We start from the raw sequence: 21,026 nt of genomic DNA on the forward strand, positions 1-21,026 counted from the left end.
GAGACAGGTGTGAAGGGGATTGTATTCGGTGGGTTTAATTGTGGCTGTCACTCACCTTGACTTTGGACCATTTGAGTGTCCCCTTTCAGTTGCTGTCATGGTTATGTTGTGTACTGCATGCACCGTATGTACTGTGTAGTAGTAGTTGAAATGTCCAGGCCTGGGGAACAAGTATCTGTACTTTAACTAGAGTACCGTGAAACATTGTAGGAAATAATAGACACATTTGCACTCTGCACTTTAGAACAGGGAGTAGGCTACTGATGTACAGGGGACTAGAAGAATAAAGTCAAGTAATTCAATCTTTGTTTAAATAGACATTCTTTATGGAAACATAAATGACAGGTTATGTGAATACTTATACTTATTTGAAGTCCATAATATATTCAGGTAAGAAACTTGGTTAAATTAATTTGAAAACTAAACACTGAAGAAGAATATATTTTTTACAAAGTAATAAATGATTGACTATGTGTAATAAATGTGCAATAAACAAAAATAAAATACATTACATTACACAACATAAAAAAATTACAAATTCATAAAATCTAATTCTGTACACAGCAAGGGCATAGAAATCTTACAAACATAAAAAAGACCCATTCATATATTACTATCAAATAACATTATCCAACATTTTAGTAATCTAAATTATTCAACAGTTTCTATACAGACCTACTACTTAGCTTGACATTTGTCATCATATTATCTACAATATGTCATTTCTATTTAGCTTTTTAATTCTCAAAAGCAGAACATTTCATCAAGTAAAGTGTATACATGAAAGCATCACAGTCTCATCTAATTTCCAAGACACCACCATGCTACTGCGCCTCCACCTCTTTGGGTTTGCAAGATGGGGCAAGGTCCCCAGAGGGTGGGACACTGGTGGGTGTGGTCCTTCTGGGAGAGGCAGGTCTGCCAGTGCCTGTGGCCATGGAAACCAGGGGGGGTGGGGCACTGAGAGTGGCAGTGGGAGGAGTCCTGTTAAGATGGCCACTGTGTGGAGCAGAGGGGCTGAGTCGAGGGTACATCACCCCACCCAGAGAGGTCATGTAGGGGGGTGTGTGGGCTAGGTGGCCTTCCATTGGAGAGCCCTGAAGCTGGTGTAGCCTAACCCTCTCCTCTGCCTGCCGGTGCCTGTCCTGTATGGCTTGCTGAGGGTGGGGCTCCCGCTGTCTATGGCCCCTGTCAGGGTCATAGGTCATGTGGGATTGCTGGCTCTGCATGTATAGCCCTCTGTACGAGTCTCGTAGTGGGTCCCAAGGGGCTGAGAGGTGAGGGGCCAGTGGACTGATCCCCATGAAGGGCTGGACACGGGCTCGCTCCAGGGCACTTAGGCTACTGACTGGGTGCATGGGGCTCATGGAGAGGGGCAGAGAGTGAGGTAGGTGACTGCCCTGGAGGAATCCCGCAGAAGGGAAGTTGCTGCGCCTCGAGGGGTGTGGCGCTTGACTGTGGGGGTGCGGCAGGCCTGGTGTGGTTGACCGGAGTAGGATGGTTATATCCGATGTCCCTGCCACCGCCTCTGGGTCGTCTCTGCGTTCCTGTTTTATATTCAGAGTGCCCTTCAGGGTGTGCGTGGTCTCTCTGGATGGCTCGTTCCTAGCGGTGGTATAGCGGTCAGGGGGTGCCTTATCCTGGACCTCCGGCCCTGGAGAGGAGCTCTGTTTGATCTGGACTCTGCCCAGCGGAATGCCCGAAATTTCAGCCTGCCGGCCGCGATCTGGGCTGCTCCTCCTCTTGCTCCCTGGGCTGCTACTGCCGATGACACTGCTGATCTCATAGCTGCCTGAAGATGACGGATGATGGTTTCTTTCCCGAGAGTTCCTATTGAAAAGACAGAAGTTGGCTGGTGAGCATCAGGAAACTTCAATGCTATTACCTTAAATAACCTTTTAGGTTGGTGAACGCCATCTCTGTACTTCGTCTGTCACCGACCTGTCTCTGTCGGACTCCTCCTTGGTAGCGGCGTAATCTCTTTTCTTAGTTTCCCTTTCCCTCTCGCTGTTGTGGACCGCCTGCTTACGCTCAACATCTACAGGCTTGGGTAATGGTGGAGGAGTGGGGAAGGAGGGTGGCGTTCGGTGCAGGCGGTTCCAGGCGCCGTGAGGGGGACCACCGAAACCTGGTAACCCATGGCCCTGCCTTCCACCAAAAGGGCTGCTCGGGCCTGAGAGATGGGGCAATCAAAGTCAAATGAGTACAGTTGTTTGTCATGGTAAAACGCCCTTAAAAGAGAGTAATCGCAACTGAATCTGAAACTTAATAGTACTTGTACTCTACAATGACAATAAAGTTGAATCTAAACTTACCAAGTGATGCAATACCCAGACCCCCAAATACATTTCCTGCCATGTTTCCTAGGACTCCATAGTTATTGACTTGGTTGAACGGATCTGTGAAACATCATAAACATCTTAATACTGTTGTTTTGTATTTTAGATGGAAATATTTCCTTTTTAGATTAGATAACTTTAGATATTATTTTATTGTCCATCCAGGGATGTGTCTTAGTAAGTATCATTGCCACTTACCAGGAAGATGTCTGTGACTTGGAGGCAGGTAGTGTGTGTGGTGAGAGAGGGCGTTGAAGGGTGATGCAGACAAATCACCTGCCAGGGTAGTGAGTGAGTGAGTTAGTCACTCTAAAATATACAGTGCAGATAGCGTAGAGCATACACACATTGACACATATATAATAATGTAATACTATTTAGTTTTATATTTCGAACTAGGACAACTTTCTCCTGGGACCCAAAAAACCCCATCAGAATGTCATTTCTGCACAAAGATCAATAATCAACAACAATCTACAATGATTTACACAACACAAGCACTCGGCGTGTGACTCTTCAGATGGCATGTTGCTGGGTTAGGTAGACTAACCTGGGGAGGAGAGCAGAGGTCGCGTCAGGTCGTGATGGGGGAAGGACAGTCCAGGAGGTAGACCGGGCCCAGCTGGTCTGCTGAACAGGTCCAGCCTACCACTCATCTTATGCGGATCAAAGCCCATGTGCTGTTAAAAAAAGACAGAGCGAGAGAGGAGAGGAGAAGGATGGTGAAAATGAGAGATTAGGAAGGGGAGGAGTAAAGTGAGGGAGATGAAGATACATTTATCCCGGCTGCACTAAGACTGTTCAATGGCAACTAAAGTAGCAGTCGGGGTCAAGGCTCCTGTATTTATTATTTATTTTAATCATCATCATCACTTTTTAGTATTTTAATATAATAACTATAGCCATCTTTTTAATCCACTTTTATATCATGATCTCACTGTTTTTTATATACTGTACATGGCTGGCCCAGTGTTGTTGTCTGTCCTTTATGTTGTGTTGTGTTGTTATGTGTGGTTTTTAGTGGAGTGGCGCGGCAAAACGAATTTCCCCACGGGGATAAATAAAGTATCTTTGAATTGAATTGAATTGAATTGAATTGAGAGAGCATCATTTCATTAACTATCCATATTATTTCAGAACGGTTCGATTTAGTAGACTGAAATAAACACCACTGGAGCTCTACTGCCTCTCACTGCTCTACCTTCATCCTCTGCTGGTGGTGATGAATCTGCCAGGCGATCTGAGCGTGGACGGTACACCATCTCCCAGCCTTCTGCTTAGTTCAAATAGGAGAAACATTAGTCCTTAACCGAAAGGCAAGAAAACTGACAACAATTGTATGTATTGATGGTAAACACATTATTCTTACCCTCGCTCGGAATGGATCCGTTATCTGTGGATCAAAGGAGAGGAGACAGGAGAACACACAGGGAGAGGGATTCATATTTGTCATAGTCCACACTATCGTACAGGAATGTATTGGTAGAAAAGAAAAGCGGTGCAAATGCTGGACATCGGATACGTTGCCGAATGTAAAGGCTGACATTAAAATCTGCTACTTTTCAGAAAACGAAAATGCTATAAATCATAAAAAGGTGTGTGAACCGTGTTTACATATGTATAGTACTCCCTGCTACTGTACCTAGTCTACGGAATGTCTTATAGTACGTAAACTAAGTGTGGAGGATAAAGGCCTACCCGGGGGTCCTTTGGCAGGAGAGTATGAGGAACATTTCTTGCCATATCCATAGGATTAGCCTGGAGAAACATGGGGTATAACTTGTTTAGACTGGTCGAGGTGACAGACAGACAGACAGACGGACAGACGGACAGACAGACAGACAGACAGAATAAGTGAATTGGACCTTGGGCTGGAAGGCTCCTTGCAGAGAGCTGAATGGTGCTGAGTGGGGGTGCAGGGCAGGCATGCCCGGCATCGCTGGGGGGTAGGAGGGGAAGAACTGAACAGGACGAGACAGAAAGACACTTGTTAAGAACGATACATAATCCATACAAGTACAGCTGTACACACCAGGCTCACCTCACCTCAGTCTTTACACTGAGTAAAGGATTGGCTATTATTAGGGTGTTAGGTCATGTGACAGAATGTGGACGCTAGGAATAATTCTACAAAAATAACATGCTACTACAATATCAAATGCACTTTTGTGGCATTTCTATGACAATATTGTTACATTTTAACATAAAAATATACCTCTATGTGTTTTTTAAAGTGTTGTATTATTTTGTCAATGTCCGTTTTAATAATCATAAGTTATGAGATCATGTTTACAGGGACAGACCCGTAGAACGCTCGGTTTCGTGAGATTTCACTTTTTAATGCTCGCCGCAAAACCTGGTGTGGCCAAATATCTTTCTTTCGCAAACTGCAGTAATAAAAACTGGACTAGAGTCAAGTGAGTTTTCCTTGGCAAGACTCATCCCGACCTCCACAAGTGTGTTGTGAAAGCAGACAACGAATATTGACTGAAATACACGGTAAGATTTTACTTCGATATTATGACAGGATTTCTTACAGATATGTATTCACAACATAGCTCGTTAGAAACGGCAAGTTCTAAGCTACATTTCTATATACAGGTTGTTGGTGGTTGATCCAGATCCGTGATGCGATCCGGGTTTTCTTTTATGAATGAATGAATGGACTTTATTGTCATTGCTACAGTACAGGTACCAAACAACGAAATTAAGGAGGGGTGGCTCCCCTGGTGTTAGGAAAGGGGAAAAAAAAAACTTTTAGAAAAAAAAAAATCACAAGAAGGGAAGGAGCTGGTTTACATAAATAAAGGCTATGTACACTATCCACTGTACTATACTGTAGAACAATGTATATCAATTGTACCAGCAAAAGCAATCTTTAAAATTGGTACCTAACACCCTACTATTATTATATATATATTTAGAACTTGTCACAGCAGAGAATAACACCTGTAGTGGTGTACAGTACAGCACTGTAGTTAATCCAGAGGAGCATAACATAACCCCATCTATTTGATTTGTAATACAAAATGTAGTCGAATGTTTGCAGAGAAGAAAGTAGTACACTGACTTACATTTGAATGTCTTAGGTAAGGGTTTTCCATTTTTTCTGGGAATTTTTCCAACTGAAAGACAATAAGTGAATGGAGAGTCAAGTTACACTACATGGTAAATAACTAACTAGTTCACTTTCCAAGAGGTCCAACATGCCAGACAATGGCTATGCACAGCACTGTGCATTCCTTTTGTTTCATTTACTGTTACGAAGATGATGCATGTTCACAAGTCTGATCAGACTTTCCATATCTCTGTCTTTTTAAGACCAACTGAAGCCCGGCCAATGCCTGCATAAGCGTACATGAGCAATTCCCCAGGACCAAAAGCACCCTTATGACCTCATTCCTCCTTCTGCATCACAGTCATTGACTCTGACACCCGGCTGGGAGTGTGTCAAAACAGCCATGAGATCCATTTCCACTGACTTTACTCAGCTGTCAGTGGAACAGCTATTTCAGTGCAGATTTATTTTCTCTGTCTCTCTATGAAATGTTTAAAAATGTTCCCTGGTGGGTGGAACGATAGCTTCAAAAGACTGAGTGCAAAGAATGTGTGTTTTGGGGGAACAAATCTGATAAAGACATTTTATTATGTTGACAAAACTATAATAAAATAGTGTGTAATGAAGTGTGAAACACACATACAGAAAGGTTTTCCCCACAGCTCAGGAGCCTGAGGTTAAGCCGAGAGCTACAGTAGTAGGGAGGCCTAAATGGGACACATGCTAAAATGCCTCTAGTTTTGAAAAACACATTTCACTAGAGGGGTTGTACAGTAGTACTACATTTCCATTTTTGGCATTTAGCAGACATCTTTACCCAATGCGACTTACAACAAATACAACAATTTGTCTAAGCAAGTGAATCATCTATCCATCAGTCGTCACAAGAAAAAGTAATCTCTGCTCTGGCCAGGGGCCATTGGCAGTCATAATGCTAGAAGAAGGAAGAATTAAGTTATGTACTTACATTGAGGGCAGCGGTGCGGCCCATGGTTGGAACAGATGGCGGTGTGAGGATGCCTGCGGGGGGCACACAGGTGGAGTAGGGTGTGAAGGTGACCTGGTGTGTGTGTTGGTGCTGATGTTGATGTTGGTGCTGGTGTGCGTGCTGGTGGAAGCCAGCCGTGCCTGAGGCCCCACCTCTCTCTGCACTCTGCACCAGGAATCGGTTGTTCAGCTCCTGGCGAAGGAGGTCGTGCTCCGCTGTGGTGGGGGGGGGGGGGGGGAGAGATTTAAACATCATACTCTCAAGGACCACTGCTCTCTCTCAACTCACCCACTCCTGTATTTGACTCCATCCCTTAGTACACATACTGTAGTAGCTCATGTCTCTTACCTATGTAACCAGCTCCAGTTGGGTGTCCTATGATGCCATTGGTTGGTAATGACAGAGGGCTCATGAACATGGCCGGGCGGCGATGCCCCTGGCCTGGCAGGAAGTAGTGGGGGGCGGGTAGCTCAGTAATGGATAGCGGGAGGGCAGGCGAGGGAGACGAATGGCGTCCAAGGCGGGGGGACTGGGGGTGTACTCGCTTGCGGGATCCCTCTATGCTGCTGCTGTGACAGAGCAGGGATGAGAAACAGAGTTAACAAACTCCCCAGAGGAGGCTGGGGGAGGTAGGAATCAGACCGTCTCCAGTGTGACAGCTGTGTGAAAGGCGTACCTGCTATGGAGGCCGGTGTACAGAGAATGGGCCTGCTGATGGGAGGATGGGACCTGGGGTTCTCTCTTGACCTGTGTGAGGCCCTGCAGAGTCGGGGTGGTCGACGGTACGTGAGGGGACGTCCGCTCCTTCTTCACACGCACAAGAGGTGGGGGAGTGGTTGGGACACTGGTGAGAGGGGCTGCAGGGGCAGGGCTGACTGCAGGCTGGGGTGCAGGGGCGGGGCTGGACACAGGAGGCAGAGTGAATGGCGCCTCGCTGCTCTGCTCCTGGCTTCGCTGCAGACCTGACACCTGAGCAGAGCTGCACACCGTAGCTTCGTCCTTCTCATCTACAGCTGGTTCTGTGAGGGACAGAGAATGTGATGTTAGTTGCTCCATTACTACCGTAAGTCTAATTCCCTAAAAAGTTTGCCATTTTTTTGTATCAGCCCACCATCAACACATTCAGTTCAAGTCTCTATCTCCCAGCGGACATATAGGCCTGACAGTAGTGGGGAGCTCTGGGGAGAGGGTGGTGTATTTAGCAATCCTTTGTAATCAGAATGTTCAATGGTCTGAACTCCAGAAAGCTTATTGGGAGCCTCAACCAAAGAAATAACAAATGACAAACAAACAACAAATGGCCTCAACAAAGCCCACCACAAGCAGCATAAGTAAGTGCAATACTCATGTTATTTCTATTATTTCTATTATTACACTGAAGAAAAATATAAATGCAACACTTTCGTTTTTGCTCCAATTTTTCATGACTTGAAATCAAAGACCTAAGACTTTTTCTATGTACACAAAAGGCCTATTTCTCTCAAATTGTGTTCACAAATTCGTTTAAATCTGTGTTAGTGAGCACTTCTCCTTTGCCGAGATAATCCATCCACTTGACAGGTGTGGCATATCCAGATGCTGATTAGACAGCATGATTATTGCACAGAACATTTTGAGCAAAAACAAAAGTGTTGCGTTTATATTTTTGTTCAGTGTATATTGCTCAATTGTCTTATTTGTCTTTTTTTACAACTACTGCCATTGTTTTCACTTGTTGCTGTAATGTCGAGTAACTGAAGCCTAAGAATTCTCTTCTACTACTTGTATAATGGGATGTAAACAATGAACTTGATTCTGATTCTGATGAGGGTACGGAGAGTTAAGTGGAGACCACCTAATTGCTTTCACAAGGCATATCAAACCCCTGGTTGAGCTTTAAAAGATTCTCACTGCCAGTGGGATTAGGGCAGGCTTTATGCAACCTTTGTGTGTACGTGTGTCTCAGCTTTGGTTTAACAGGCCAAATGAGGGGCATTGTGACCATACAGTACATAGTCCTGATGAGCTTTGAGTTTGGAGAAATGTTTTGTAAGAACGATAATCTACCAAGCTGCTTATAAACTGTAAGACAATACCTCTCCAGCTGGGTAACAATGATCCATAAGAACAAAGCGATGTTGCTATGGACCTCTTATGTATTCTCTTGTTAAATTTGGATAACAATACACAGATAACTTTAGCCTTGTATTGATGGATATGCTGTGGTTAATATTAGGGAACATTGCAGTAGAAATTCTGTTCTGTTTATTCAAGGGCTCGGCTTTTCCAAGAGTGGGGAAACATTTTAACATAGACTCATGGCATGACAACGTAATCGATTATGAGCATGTTGTATTAACTAACAATAAGTGAAGTGATTATTATTACCGTATTATTATTATTATTATTATTATTATATTTCACTTCATAGTGAATATGTTCATAAGGGGGTTTGGAAAAGCATGGGTAAAGTAGAGAAAAATGATTCTTACTACAAGTTGCCTTTAGGGTGAGGAGTTTCTCAGACTCAATCCCTGAGACCTGGGAAAAATAGAAAAAGAAAGTAATCATAAATACTGATTAACCTCGTCAATGGTTACATTGGGATTTAACACCAGTGGAACTGTCCTCAAAACCGGTACCGACTCCAGGTGTAAGTTGGTCATCGACCACATACAAACCAATAACAGCAAAATGGCGAAAAGGAAAATAAAGCATCTCCAGATTGTAATACAGTATGCAAAAGCCAATGAGCATAATCCCTATTATGCTCAAAGAGCACAGGCAGAACATGCACCATTAAATCAGTCCATGAGCTTTCAAGTGGGTGTATTCAAAATGATGAAATTGGAGGAGAAGATGTTGCCGCAACTACTTTTGATAATACTAGGCCCCAATAACATCAGAGCAAGAACGATTTCAGACAAGATTTCATGTTCATGTGTACAATTAATTTGTTTGGAGTAAATGATAATTAATGCAATCAAGTATCCCTAGGAAGTGCCCTTGACATCTACCAAATAACAAATGATTAAGTACTGTAAATGAGACAAATTAATTTTGTATTATCTCATTAGAATCCATAAATTACATTTACAACAGGCACTTTCATATTATTGTCCATAACTGCATAGTAACATTTTTCTCATACCATGCAGAAAAACATTTCCACTGGAAAGACCTCAGGCTACAACATGGTGATATTGTCTCTGGTGAGTCCCTGTTCCTCTCGTAAAACATGCATCTCTTTGTTAAATGCCAATCGAACGATGGTAAACCGTCAAATAAGACTAATTCTATTAAATAAAGAACTATTAAACTCACCATAGGCTGAGTAGGCTTATCAAATTAACTCCAGCACATTCCTTACATAAGATAAAAAATACAATCGAACAGGGCTAATATAACTAACATTTAGAGACTCAAAATAAGCACACATTAAATGTGTACAAATGTCTCCACGTACATTTGCAATAACACTCAAACTCACACACCAAACTGTGGTCCAGCAAACAAATCAAAGTTAATAGTGGCCATTTACTCTCTTTGACAAGGATAAACCAGAAATATGTACTGGTTAAGGGCCCCCACAGAATATTTACACTGCCCTGCTCTGTCAATTATTCAGCCAAAATACAAAAACCCCCACCACAACCATTCCTGCTATTTGTAGACACACTCCTTACCAATAAAATGTTGCTTGACCAGCTAACAGTCGAGGATGGGTCAGTGTGCATGGACTAATACAAAGTGCATAGACTAATGAAAGTATAATGTTTCTTACCTTGTCATCAATCTCACTCTCACTGTCACACTGCAAGAAAAAGAAAATAACACTCTACATTAATTCAGTCATAGGAAATATGACTTCGCATGACTTCACATCAATCACAAAAATGGAAACGTATTAGTACAGTAGACAACATTAGTACAATAGTACCTATTATGTATTCCTGAGATTTTTTCTTATGGTAAACTGAGAGCTCTCTCGTACCTTCAAAGTGAATTCTAAGAAGACTGATCTAATGTCATGAAAGGTCCAGTGGTTGACACCTGTGTGTGTCTTCGCACTCTATTGGCAGGCAGGGATCACCACAAGGACACCACAAGACCCAGTGGAAAAACTGAAGTCATAAGATGACTGCAGTCAATAGCTGGCAGTGTCCTCCATATTACACTTTCAAATTAGGTCAAAGCATAGATCAAACTGCCAACTGACACTTCTTTCCTCCTTTAAAAATGATTATTTAATTTCTGTTTACGTAGGGCCCTTGTTAGTCAACAGACCCTGGTAGCGACACGAACCATTTGACCTAATGTAGCAACTTGTGATACATTGCAAACTCAGCGAATACTGCCATGTGCATAGTGTAAAAACAACAGCGTATGCATGTGATTGATAGGGGCTTATAACACACACTTCATTCATGTAGTTTCCTTTGCAGTAGCCTGTCATATGAGAAGATGCCCTGTGTAACATCGAGCTATTGCAGTCAGGTCTGTAAAATGCAGTGACAGTCCCTAAGTAATTCCGGCTGAATGTGGAGAGAGGACATTATTAACCATTACGCTGGGCCGTTCATTTATAGACAGATGTTTCTTTAACTGCTGTGTGAAGATTAATCATGCCTGACCACACAACAGAGCTGTGAGCTTGTGAATCAGCCAGTCGATTCCTACCAGAAACCACCCGTATAAATCATGTGTCAGCCCCTCTCCTCCCCTCCCCTCCCCGCTTTAATAGTCCAAGCTCTCTTCACTGTCAAGATTACTCCATTGCAGATCTATGGTCCGCAACATGGCTGCTCACTTAAATGACTAAGTGTTCGGCCAGGTTAGCTCTGAGGGCATTTGACAGATATTTGACACACTCATTATGCATATAATAAATCACTGGCATGATTGTCCTCAGTCAGCTTTGTAAACACGACGTGACCGCAGATAGATCAGTGACTCATTATTACCACAAACACACAAACACACGAACGTACTCACACACACACACGCGCACGCGCACACGCACGCACACACGCGCACACACACACACACACACACACACACACACACACACACACACACACACACACACACACACACACACACACACACACTTACCGAATAGCCCCGTCCAGAATATGAGCTCTGTGGAAGGAAAGGAAGAAGGTGCAGTAATTAGACTGAGACATACAGAGAAATGCAAAACATCCATGTCACTAATCACCCATTAACATGAGCAGCGCCATCCCCACCAGAGGCTTAGGAAACATCCAAGACCAATCAATGAGACAGACACTTGTGAAGTCAGTCAACAGGATATTGTTGGCACTCGAAAAACCTCTTTATCCCCAAAGATACTGCTCCAAATAATCCCAGAAATGAGACGTTTTCAGTAATACATTGCGTCAATCTTTATTTTACGTCGTGTTTTGAGATTTCTGCAGAATACATATCCCTTTACTAGGGCTAAGTATAATAATTGGACTGTATTTTTTCAGAGGTTGTCTTTGTAAGAGAGGGCCTACCTCACTGCGGTGGCCTTTGGAGTTGCTTCTCCGAGGCTGGCTTACTGCTCTTGTGACCTCAGCTCTGCCTCGCCTCCCCAGAGGACCCTTAACCTGGGGGACAGGACAGACCATTAGAGGGCTTTAACCTGGGGGACAGGACAGACCATTAGAGGGCTTTATCTTTCACCTGCATCACACACTTGAAGGCTCTCTGCCACTTGTTTCACTCATTCACTGACAGTTGATCCAACACTTATCTTCTGTTCTTGAAGTCCAAGGTAAAGTCATTATTACCATGTTTCTGTGTGAAAACGATGTGTAAACGATCCATCAGCTGAGGGCATAATATCTGTTTGACCATTTTTGTCCTCTCTCTCCCAGTCACAAACCATCTTGCCCACCAGAGGGGAGTGTTGCACTACATATTATGAGGTAAGGACAGATTAACTGATTAGAAACCAGGCCCTGTCCAGACTGATACACTGGCCTGGCCCTGGCCCATCTAACAATCTAGGAATAGCTATATCTATTCTGTCTGTTTGTACACGAATGTCAATGGCCCCTGGCCTGAGCATAGATTACTTTTTCCTGCTATGACTAGTGGATAGATGATTCACTTAGTCAAATGGATTTGTTGGAAGTCGCTTTGGATAAAGGCTTCTGCTAAATGCCAAAAATGTAAAATGTAAATGTACGCACACACACATTAATGTGTAACACAGTAACAGTATAATAATGTGATACTGATCTGGGGTTTGATGTTATAAAACTCCCATCCCAGGTCGTTCAGAGGACTGCAACACTTCACTGCTCTGACAGGCGGAAAGGTAAGCAGTCATTACTGCTAGTCCCAGGCCAGAGCACTGTCTATTTCTGTGTGTGTGTGTGTGTGTGTGTGTGTGTGTGTGTGTGTGTGTGTGTGTGTGTGTGTGTGTGTGTGTGTGTGTGTGTGGGTTCATATAAATAGGATGTATTTATGCTGGTTGTGTGAACATGTTAATATAGTATCAATAGTATGCATGAGCTTCACCAAAATAAAAATAAATAACATAATGAAAAGGTATTTTCTCTATTTGACACTGAAACAGCAAATAGAGGTGCACACATAATATCAGGTTTCTCTATTTGCATAGCACTTCCTAGAAAGCCCTCGTGGGTCTGTGACACATTCAGTCAGCCCACATGCTGTCAGCTTCCTCATACAGTCATAATCTCCATATTACACTGACAATAAACCTGAGTATTCATCATCAGAGCTGTCTACACAATCATCCATTGTAATCACCAAACGACTCTCAATTCGATCAAGTCTGTGAGTAGGTTTCGTAAAGTTTGTTCCATCCTGTATTTGGTCACACACTTAATTTGATAAACAACAAAAACCCTTTGAACCTACCCTGATAACAGCTCTCAGCACAGACAAGTTACCATGCAACAGAGAGGGCTGTTTTAAAGCAATATGATGAAAGCATACCTACACAGACACATCCTGCGTCGAGGAGGAAGCTCTTCACAAAGCATGTTATCTCATCACAACTCTTTATTGGCCCTCATTTCCTGTGTGGCTCCCTTCTAACTTCCTGCCCTTTTGCCTTCTGACAGGCTTATGCAAGGCAATTACAAACCCAGGATGGGAGACTTAGAAAAAAACAAAATGATAAGACAGTTCATTGACTGGCTGGTGCTAACAATTTGCACCTCATTGTACACAGCTTGTTTTAACTTGCAACAGAAATACTGTCACTGTTGAAAAAACAGAAACTACCTAACAGAAGTGGAGAAGATTGAGAGAATTCACCAAAGAATCCAGTTAACTCCAACAACCAAATAAAATAAAAAACACAAAAAAGTAAAGTCATTTGACTTTCCTTGAATAAAATAAAAGCCACGTACTGTGAAGGTGTGTAGAGCCTTCTAGAGCACTATCACTGAGAGTAGAGTGAGGTTTAACGCCACAAATACGTGTCTTACCTGCTTGTTCTTCTTTGAGCAGGTTTTCACCTTCCCTTGTTTCTTCTCTACATCCTTCTCTGGTTCATTGTCATTGAGTCCATTCTTAGGGATCAGTGCACTCTCAGTCTTCTGCCTCTTCAGCACCTGTCTCTCCCACTTCTCCTTCCCCTCCTGCAAGTGCTGCAACCTCAGGCTCTTTGTCCGTTTTCTCAAAGCCAGCTACAAAAGAGCAAAGACACACAAAAAAAGCTGAATAACTAGCGCAAAGGAGAGAGAGAGAGATGTTAGAATGGATTGCGATGCTTGGACTGTGTTCAAATGGTGGGAACTGTTGAACCTGTAAAAAGGCCTAATCAATAAAACAAACCGATAGGACAAAGACAATGGAACATAACAACAAAGCCCCATGATGCTCATGTGTGTGTGTATTGAGGTCACATCCTTTGAGGCAGCCCATGAGAATATGGGCGGACAGCTGCTGCCCATTGTCAGGTTGTGGGGTCTGGCGGTCTGGGCTAAATGCCCTGTGTTCAGCCAGCCTGGCTCCCTGGACTAAAGCCAGTGGCCTGCGGGGGGCTTTGTCAGTTGTGTTGTTATACACATGCCATCATGCACAGTGGAGCCCAGCCAGCAATGAATATTAGCCAGAAACAGTCACAGGTAATCTTGACAGACGACTCTGAAAGGTCCAGAAAACGAGCAATACAATACATGATGGCTTTTGGGTAGTGTTCAACGCGAGCATAACTAATCTCACTTAGCAAACGTGTGTGAACGTTCCCTGCTGAGCTTCATGATTCCCCTACAGCTCCTGCTCTCCATGAAAACAACAGATCTGATGGAACCAGTGTAAGCACTACCTTGAGCTAATCTCCAGAACCATTGCCATAGTGATATTAATATTCATGGAGCTGCTGAAAGACTAGCGGCGTGTGGGAAATTATGTCTCACTCTGTTTCTCCACCTCCCCGGCCGGTTACCAAGCCAGTCTGATCAAAACAATCACTGCTGGCTTTTACTCTGAATTAGCATCAAGCTTCCACACCTGTGGAGAGGAAGGGAAGAGAGGGAGAGGAGAGGGAGAGAAGAAAGAGGGCGAGATGGATACATATCCAAACTCAAAGACCAAACAAGGCCCCGTAATTACAGTTCAGCAAAGTATTAAATATAATAAGAATTGTAGATCTGCTTTGCTACTTTTTGTAGTAGCAAAGTATAGTATTTAATTTCACTGTGCACCCTAACACAAATATCAGCAGTCAGAGCGGAGGCCCAGCTAAATCCAGGTGAGGTTAGTGGAGAGCCAGGCTTTGTGAAGGAAACAGAGGAAGTAAATCCCATGTAAACCCTCCGGTTGTTGGCCTGACAGGGGCTTACAACAAGACTTCAGTGGAAGCCAACTTCAAATCTAGACTGTGCATTCAGTTTCATCCCCCATGAATAAGGGATGTCATCTGCATGGTAACACTAAAAGTCTCTCCATAATGCTCAGTCAAGATGAGTGTGTTCGTGTTAGTCAGCTCCGAGCTAAACAGTAAATGTGCTGCAGCCTGTGCAGTGTGCCGTCACATATCAGCCTCCACCAGGCAGCTTAATATGCTCCTCAAACATTTCACAAAGGACAGAAGATACAAGAGGCCAGAAAAACAGGGGTGTTATGCTATTCAAATCCAATTTGTGTCTGCGGGCAGTGCAAAGGCCACACAATCAGCTAATGGCATAGTAAGTGCTGCTTTAGGCTGCGTTAACTGTTGTAAATCATTAACTAGGCCTACGTGACACCACTTTCTCAAACGTGCAACGCAAGCAGTGGAGTCAGGCGATAATATCACAAAGCATCCACTAACACTGAAAACGCGAGAAATAAGCACTTCTTTTGCATTTCTCAAGACAGCGGAAGATGCAAGACAGCACTTTTCCTAATGACGGTCTACGAGACCTGGATGAATTAGTGTCAACAATGAAAACCTATTCTTTAATTAATTCATCAAAGCACGGGACCTGATGGAATGTGAAATAGCTTGAATAGATACATGTCATGGTGAATGTCTAATCTGTGTGTAAAGCTTCAGGTCTACAGATAACACAGCTGCTTGCTTAGCTGTTCAAGAGCTTAAGCTCCTTATAGACCTGAGATGAAGCAGTTCCAGGGCTCTACATGTATATACAAGTTACACAAATACAGTATCTGGCTTTATATGGATGATGTTTCAGTTATTATCCTCCAGATCACCGACAGAGAAAATGTAGTGGAACCTGTGGATCAATGAATGAATGGTCTTAATGGTCTTTATGATCAAGCACTTAGAATGGTTACTGAGGCATGGCCTCTTCTGTCATTCTGAACTGTCAGGTGACAAACCATCATAGGCCACACCACCATCATACTGATACACACAGCAGCAAGTGAGATTCACGTTTAAGACCCCTGACATTTTAAAGATGCCATAGTGGCTATCCAGAGAGGGTCACTTTTCCTGGGCATAGTTATGGCTTATTCCTAGGCATAACTATAAAAATGTTGTGGCCTGGGGTGGTCCAGGGGTCTAGCACCATGGCCTACAGTGCATACAAATATGTCCATATTGGCATGAGTTTGAACAATAAAAAATAAAAATAAAAATGTAATCGGTGGCTAGGAAACTGTGTCTGTATGTTTGAGGGTCCATGTGGTCATTTGAAAACGTAAAGTCTGGGCTGAGTTGGCATGCCATTTCCCAGTGTGTGCCCCACAGAAATGAGAGCTAATGTAAGAACTCATATACTACTGTACTGTAATACTCTTTCCCTGTCTGACAGGCTGGTCCTCTGTGACAGGCTGGTCTGGTCCTCTGTGAATCAGTTGAGCATTGCCCTGAGAACAACACTTAGGTTGTGGATTTGATTCCCACTGGAACCATATATACTGAAACATTTATGTCAGGTCAAGTAAGTAGCAAATACGATCAGAGGATTTGTTTTGAAGATATAACTGGTGGGTGAGGTGGAGGATTGATTTGATCACATAACGCTGTGTTAACTTTTTTAACCCTAATCCACCAACATAAAGAGAGAGAGAGAGAACAAGAAAGAGAGAGAGGGAACAAGAGAGAGAGAGAGAGAGAAAGAGAAAGAGAGAGAGAGAGTGAGTTGTTTGCACTGTCCCCTAAATTGGAACTCTAAAATTGGAACAGTGCCATATATGGCAGAATAGGCCTACTTATGCAGGGCTAAATAGTATCCACAAAATGGGGCCAACAGTCATTATTAAGCCACTGGATTGAGGTCACGCACAACACTCTACTACATATTCACTACATCTAAATACAACTCCCTGTCAGCGGTCACAGACATGATGTTCCATGTCAGTTTGAGGCGGTTCTGGGTGACTGATGGTTTATTTACAGCACAAGCAGACAAGCTGCAGAACAAAGGGTAGGAAATCACAGAGGGTTTTATGGTAGGGAGAGTCTGAGCCGGCCTGTTTCCTGTCTCACAGGCTGGGCTGCAGGCCCGGGGGGTGATGGTCTGATGGACACACACTTTCACAACGGCTCTGCAAGTTTTCCATTATGTGGAGCTTGGAAGTGGGCAGGGATGAAACATTAAACTTTTGGGCTTTACCTGTGGGGAGGGGGTGGGGGGGGGTTGAGACGAGAGACGTCACTGTGTGCCACCAGAATTAATCATAATCCGAGCCGAACCAAAATCCTTGGATGTAGAGAGAATAGCTTTTGTTGCAAGCGGCCAACAGACAAGCGAGAATACAAAGCAGAGGGAGTAGGAGGGCATGGGATGACCAGATGACACGGAGGTAAATCAATGACAGCCTGGGGGGTACAACACAGTAAAAGGTCCCAGACATGTGACTGCAGAGAGGCTAGGATTTTACAACTTTCAACGGAAAATATTAAGCACTTGTCCACACAAGGTTTTTAGACAGACAGAGAGAGAGACGCACGCACGCACGCACGCACGCACACACACACACGCACACACACGCACACACACATAAACGGTATACAGTATGTAGCTTATGCCAAACATCTGGGAGGCACATACTGTCTGTGTCTGCCAGTGATGATGGCAAACAGGACTACATGAAAAACACATCCACTTAGTTATGCAAGCTAGGGTTGAGATGTCTGCAGCTGCTTGGAGGATGTACAGCAGTAGGATATTAAACACTTGTAACAGCCTGACAGCTCGCTCTACAAATGACTAATCCTAGATTTAGTATTCATGAAATGTTATCCAGTCAAATCCTGGGAGCTCAATCATCATAAAAGAGAGTGTGCGGCAGGCTCTCTGCTGGAGTGCTTGCCTTATTAAAGGAAACAGACTGTGTAACTAAGAAGCATTTCAGAGTTTAATGGGTTCATCAACACTCCTTTTAGAATGACAAAGTTTAAGCTGGCTAACACAAGTGGATAGACAGTTAGATTACATGCTCGGTGCAGGAATATGAAGAGCATTTCAAGTGAGCATGCATATTCAAGAAACAGGTGGGTGCTAGTAGTAGATGAGGTGTGTTCCCCTTTACACACTTGAGTGCAACATGAATCCAATCAATTATCATTGTAATTACAGGTGACATACACTGTTATTATACTCATTGTACCAATTTCAGTGCAAATCTGGAGGCTTGGTGTTAAGACATCCACCACATTAGGAAAATCATGTTGATTTGACACTATGAGACAATTGAATGCAGCAGCAAGTATTTCCAAACTGATTCATATGTCATCATCTCGCTGAATTATTTGGTGTTGCCTAACCTAACCTCTACCTCTGATAAGCAATGGCTGATAGGAAGAGACAAGAAAACACCACCAAAAACAACAATGACTGTGCGCTTTGTTGTTTTTCAGCTTCTGACTTCTGCTTCGATGTAATCATGAAAGCAGTTTCTCTTTCAAGCATTAACATGTCTGTCATAACAAGGTCTCGGACACTATCAAAATGACAACATATAAGTCAGGTTATGTGGGGGGTGGGTCCTGTCTGTCTATGAGTCAGCTTGCGCTTATTACGGCATATTATCTGTCACTCAGAGTCACTTACCACTAACATGTTTACGATTAGTCACCATCTGGCGGGAAGCATTGAGAGAAAGGTCTTTAGCATTTTCAAGTGATTTGTGGTTTGTTTGAATCTCAAAAGCCTTTATGGATGTTTTTTTCCACCTCTTTTCAAAACACATGATCTTCTGTCTGGGAGACGTTCCAAGGCAGAGTTGGGGGCACACTACAGGCTGTGTAGGTCAAATGTCATTTCGCAAGGAATCATTTTTAGAGTGTCTTTGAAAATGGGCCAGTGTACAATTGACATAATCTCCAATATCATTGAGGGGATCGTGATGACTCTGACCACCCAACTAGAGCAGTTATTTCAGAAACATACTGAAATTAAAGTAAGCCTGATTAGATGGACCATGGACACACTTGCACTAGAACTGACACCTCAAAGCGAATATACAATTATTGGACTCTGAACTATGTTTCAGACTGAGGCATAATTGTAATGGACTGTTTAAAATAAACAAAATGTTTCAAATGAATTCATGCCTGAGGCTGATAAAGTTGTAAAGGAAGAATTGCACCAACATGTACACCTCAAAAGCATGAACGTATACTGGATGTTGTTGCTAAGACAAACAAATAAGAAGAAGATGGGACAGGTGCAGGGTGATAGTAGAGGATCAGTTACTGTAACCTATTGCTGGATATGTCAAATATAAACAACACACTAGCAGAGCCACCACTGGACATCATGACACTGAAGTAGTCATCAAATACACAGGTAGGCTAACAGATCTCCTTAATCTAGCCATGATAGATTGCTGGAACTTGTGATTCACTTGGTCACCATATCACCATTCAGTCTGCATGGCACCAGACCAGACTGACAAGTAAAAACGAAACAAGTCATTAGTCTGGTCCCAGTCATTAGTCTGGTCCCAGGCAAACTTACCTCGTCTGCTGATCTAGGCTATCTATGTTGACATGTTTGCTCTGTAAACAGCTGATATGGTAGAAGGCATAGCCTGATAAGTTACCAGATTCAAATAAAGAGATCTGTCAAAATGACATGTCCTTCTTACCTCTAAATGGTCCAGACTCAGAAAGCTGGCTATGGCAAATCCATCAATAATAATGTCCTCCTCTTGAGCCACCGACCCCCGTCTCTTCCTGCGAGAGGGCCGAGGGGGCCGGACATACTGCACATGTGTACATGTCCCATAATCACGCAGGGCCTTATTCACGGCCGGGCTCGGCCCCCGGTCAGATCCGGACGAGGGACTCCGATGTTGGACATTGTCAATCGCATCTCTCCTCCGCACGCGGTCCCGTTGGGATCTTGACCTCCGGCTGCGCTTTAATTTCTCGTCCATTTTAGAACAAGGCGCACGAGACGACAATGAAACGTAGTAGGCTATTATTCTGTTTTTGTACAAGAGGAGAAGCAATTTCCCAGCTTGACAAATCAAATACACACTTTTCTAAGACGTGAGAAAACCACTGACCCATTAATAGGCATGCCTTGGCTGCAAATATTCACAGAATGATTTAATACACTAAAAGATGCTGACCGTGGTTGACAGTCCTTGTAATGACAACACCACGCCAACAGCTGTTACTTTGTTGCGCGAAATTGTAACTCATTGGAAAAGACCTACACGCTTTTGCAACTAAAGTTGCAATGTCTGGCCGCAGCGACACGGCGAGCTGTCACACAAAGCTACAACACGACGCCGTATCTATCATGTCATGTCGGGCACTGTTCTTTCTCACCGCCCAATCCATGGTCAGTCGGTCCAGTGTAATAATAGCCAAATAAACCCCGATTATGCTAAATGAGATAGCTGCAGTGTATTTAAAACACTCTCACACTTCGAATAGGCCTATGGGTTGGCCGAGAAGACTAATAATATTGACTTATTATAGCCTCAGCAATATCGAGAGAGAGAGCCATTAGAACCGTCTACGACGCAATCTACATTTCGTGATTTGTAGGCTAAACCGTCAATTAAAACGTCTCTGTTTTGTTCAAAGCTTGTCAATCTCTCGCCAAAGTGAGCAAAGCAAACCCCCCATCCAGAAAAGGAATCGTCTTTATCCCGAGTCGTTCGAAGAAATCCTCCAGTATCAATCTTCTTCTCTCCGTGTATCTATCGGCTCACGGCTGGGCATTGTGTGTTCCGTGCGCTTTGATCTGGAGTAAAA

At 43.4% G+C, this 21,026-nt stretch overlaps 1 protein-coding gene across 1 annotated transcript; it reads right to left on the minus strand.

Annotated features, from left to right (window-relative positions):
* Nucleotides 1-443: 443 nt before the first annotated feature.
* On the minus strand, nucleotides 444-20,340 carry LOC308156125 (autism susceptibility gene 2 protein-like; the record flags this gene model as incomplete). Its single annotated transcript, XM_080529483.1, has 20 exons — nucleotides 444-1,830; nucleotides 1,942-2,173; nucleotides 2,316-2,399; nucleotides 2,538-2,615; nucleotides 2,890-3,019; nucleotides 3,541-3,612; nucleotides 3,709-3,732; nucleotides 4,038-4,097; nucleotides 4,205-4,300; nucleotides 5,414-5,464; nucleotides 6,365-6,600; nucleotides 6,734-6,954; nucleotides 7,062-7,404; nucleotides 8,857-8,905; nucleotides 10,149-10,178; nucleotides 11,480-11,506; nucleotides 11,887-11,979; nucleotides 13,840-14,040; nucleotides 19,904-20,243; nucleotides 20,327-20,340. 20 exons carry the CDS (start codon nucleotides 20,338-20,340, stop codon nucleotides 825-827), a joined length of 3,387 nt encoding a protein of 1,128 aa, XP_080385609.1. The 3' UTR covers nucleotides 444-824.
* Between the last annotated feature and the right edge of the window lie 686 nt (nucleotides 20,341-21,026).

The sequence above is a fragment of the Nansenia antarctica genome (assembly GCF_963989245.1).
Source record: "Nansenia antarctica genome assembly, chromosome: 4".
NCBI lineage: Eukaryota > Metazoa > Chordata > Actinopteri > Argentiniformes > Microstomatidae > Nansenia > Nansenia antarctica.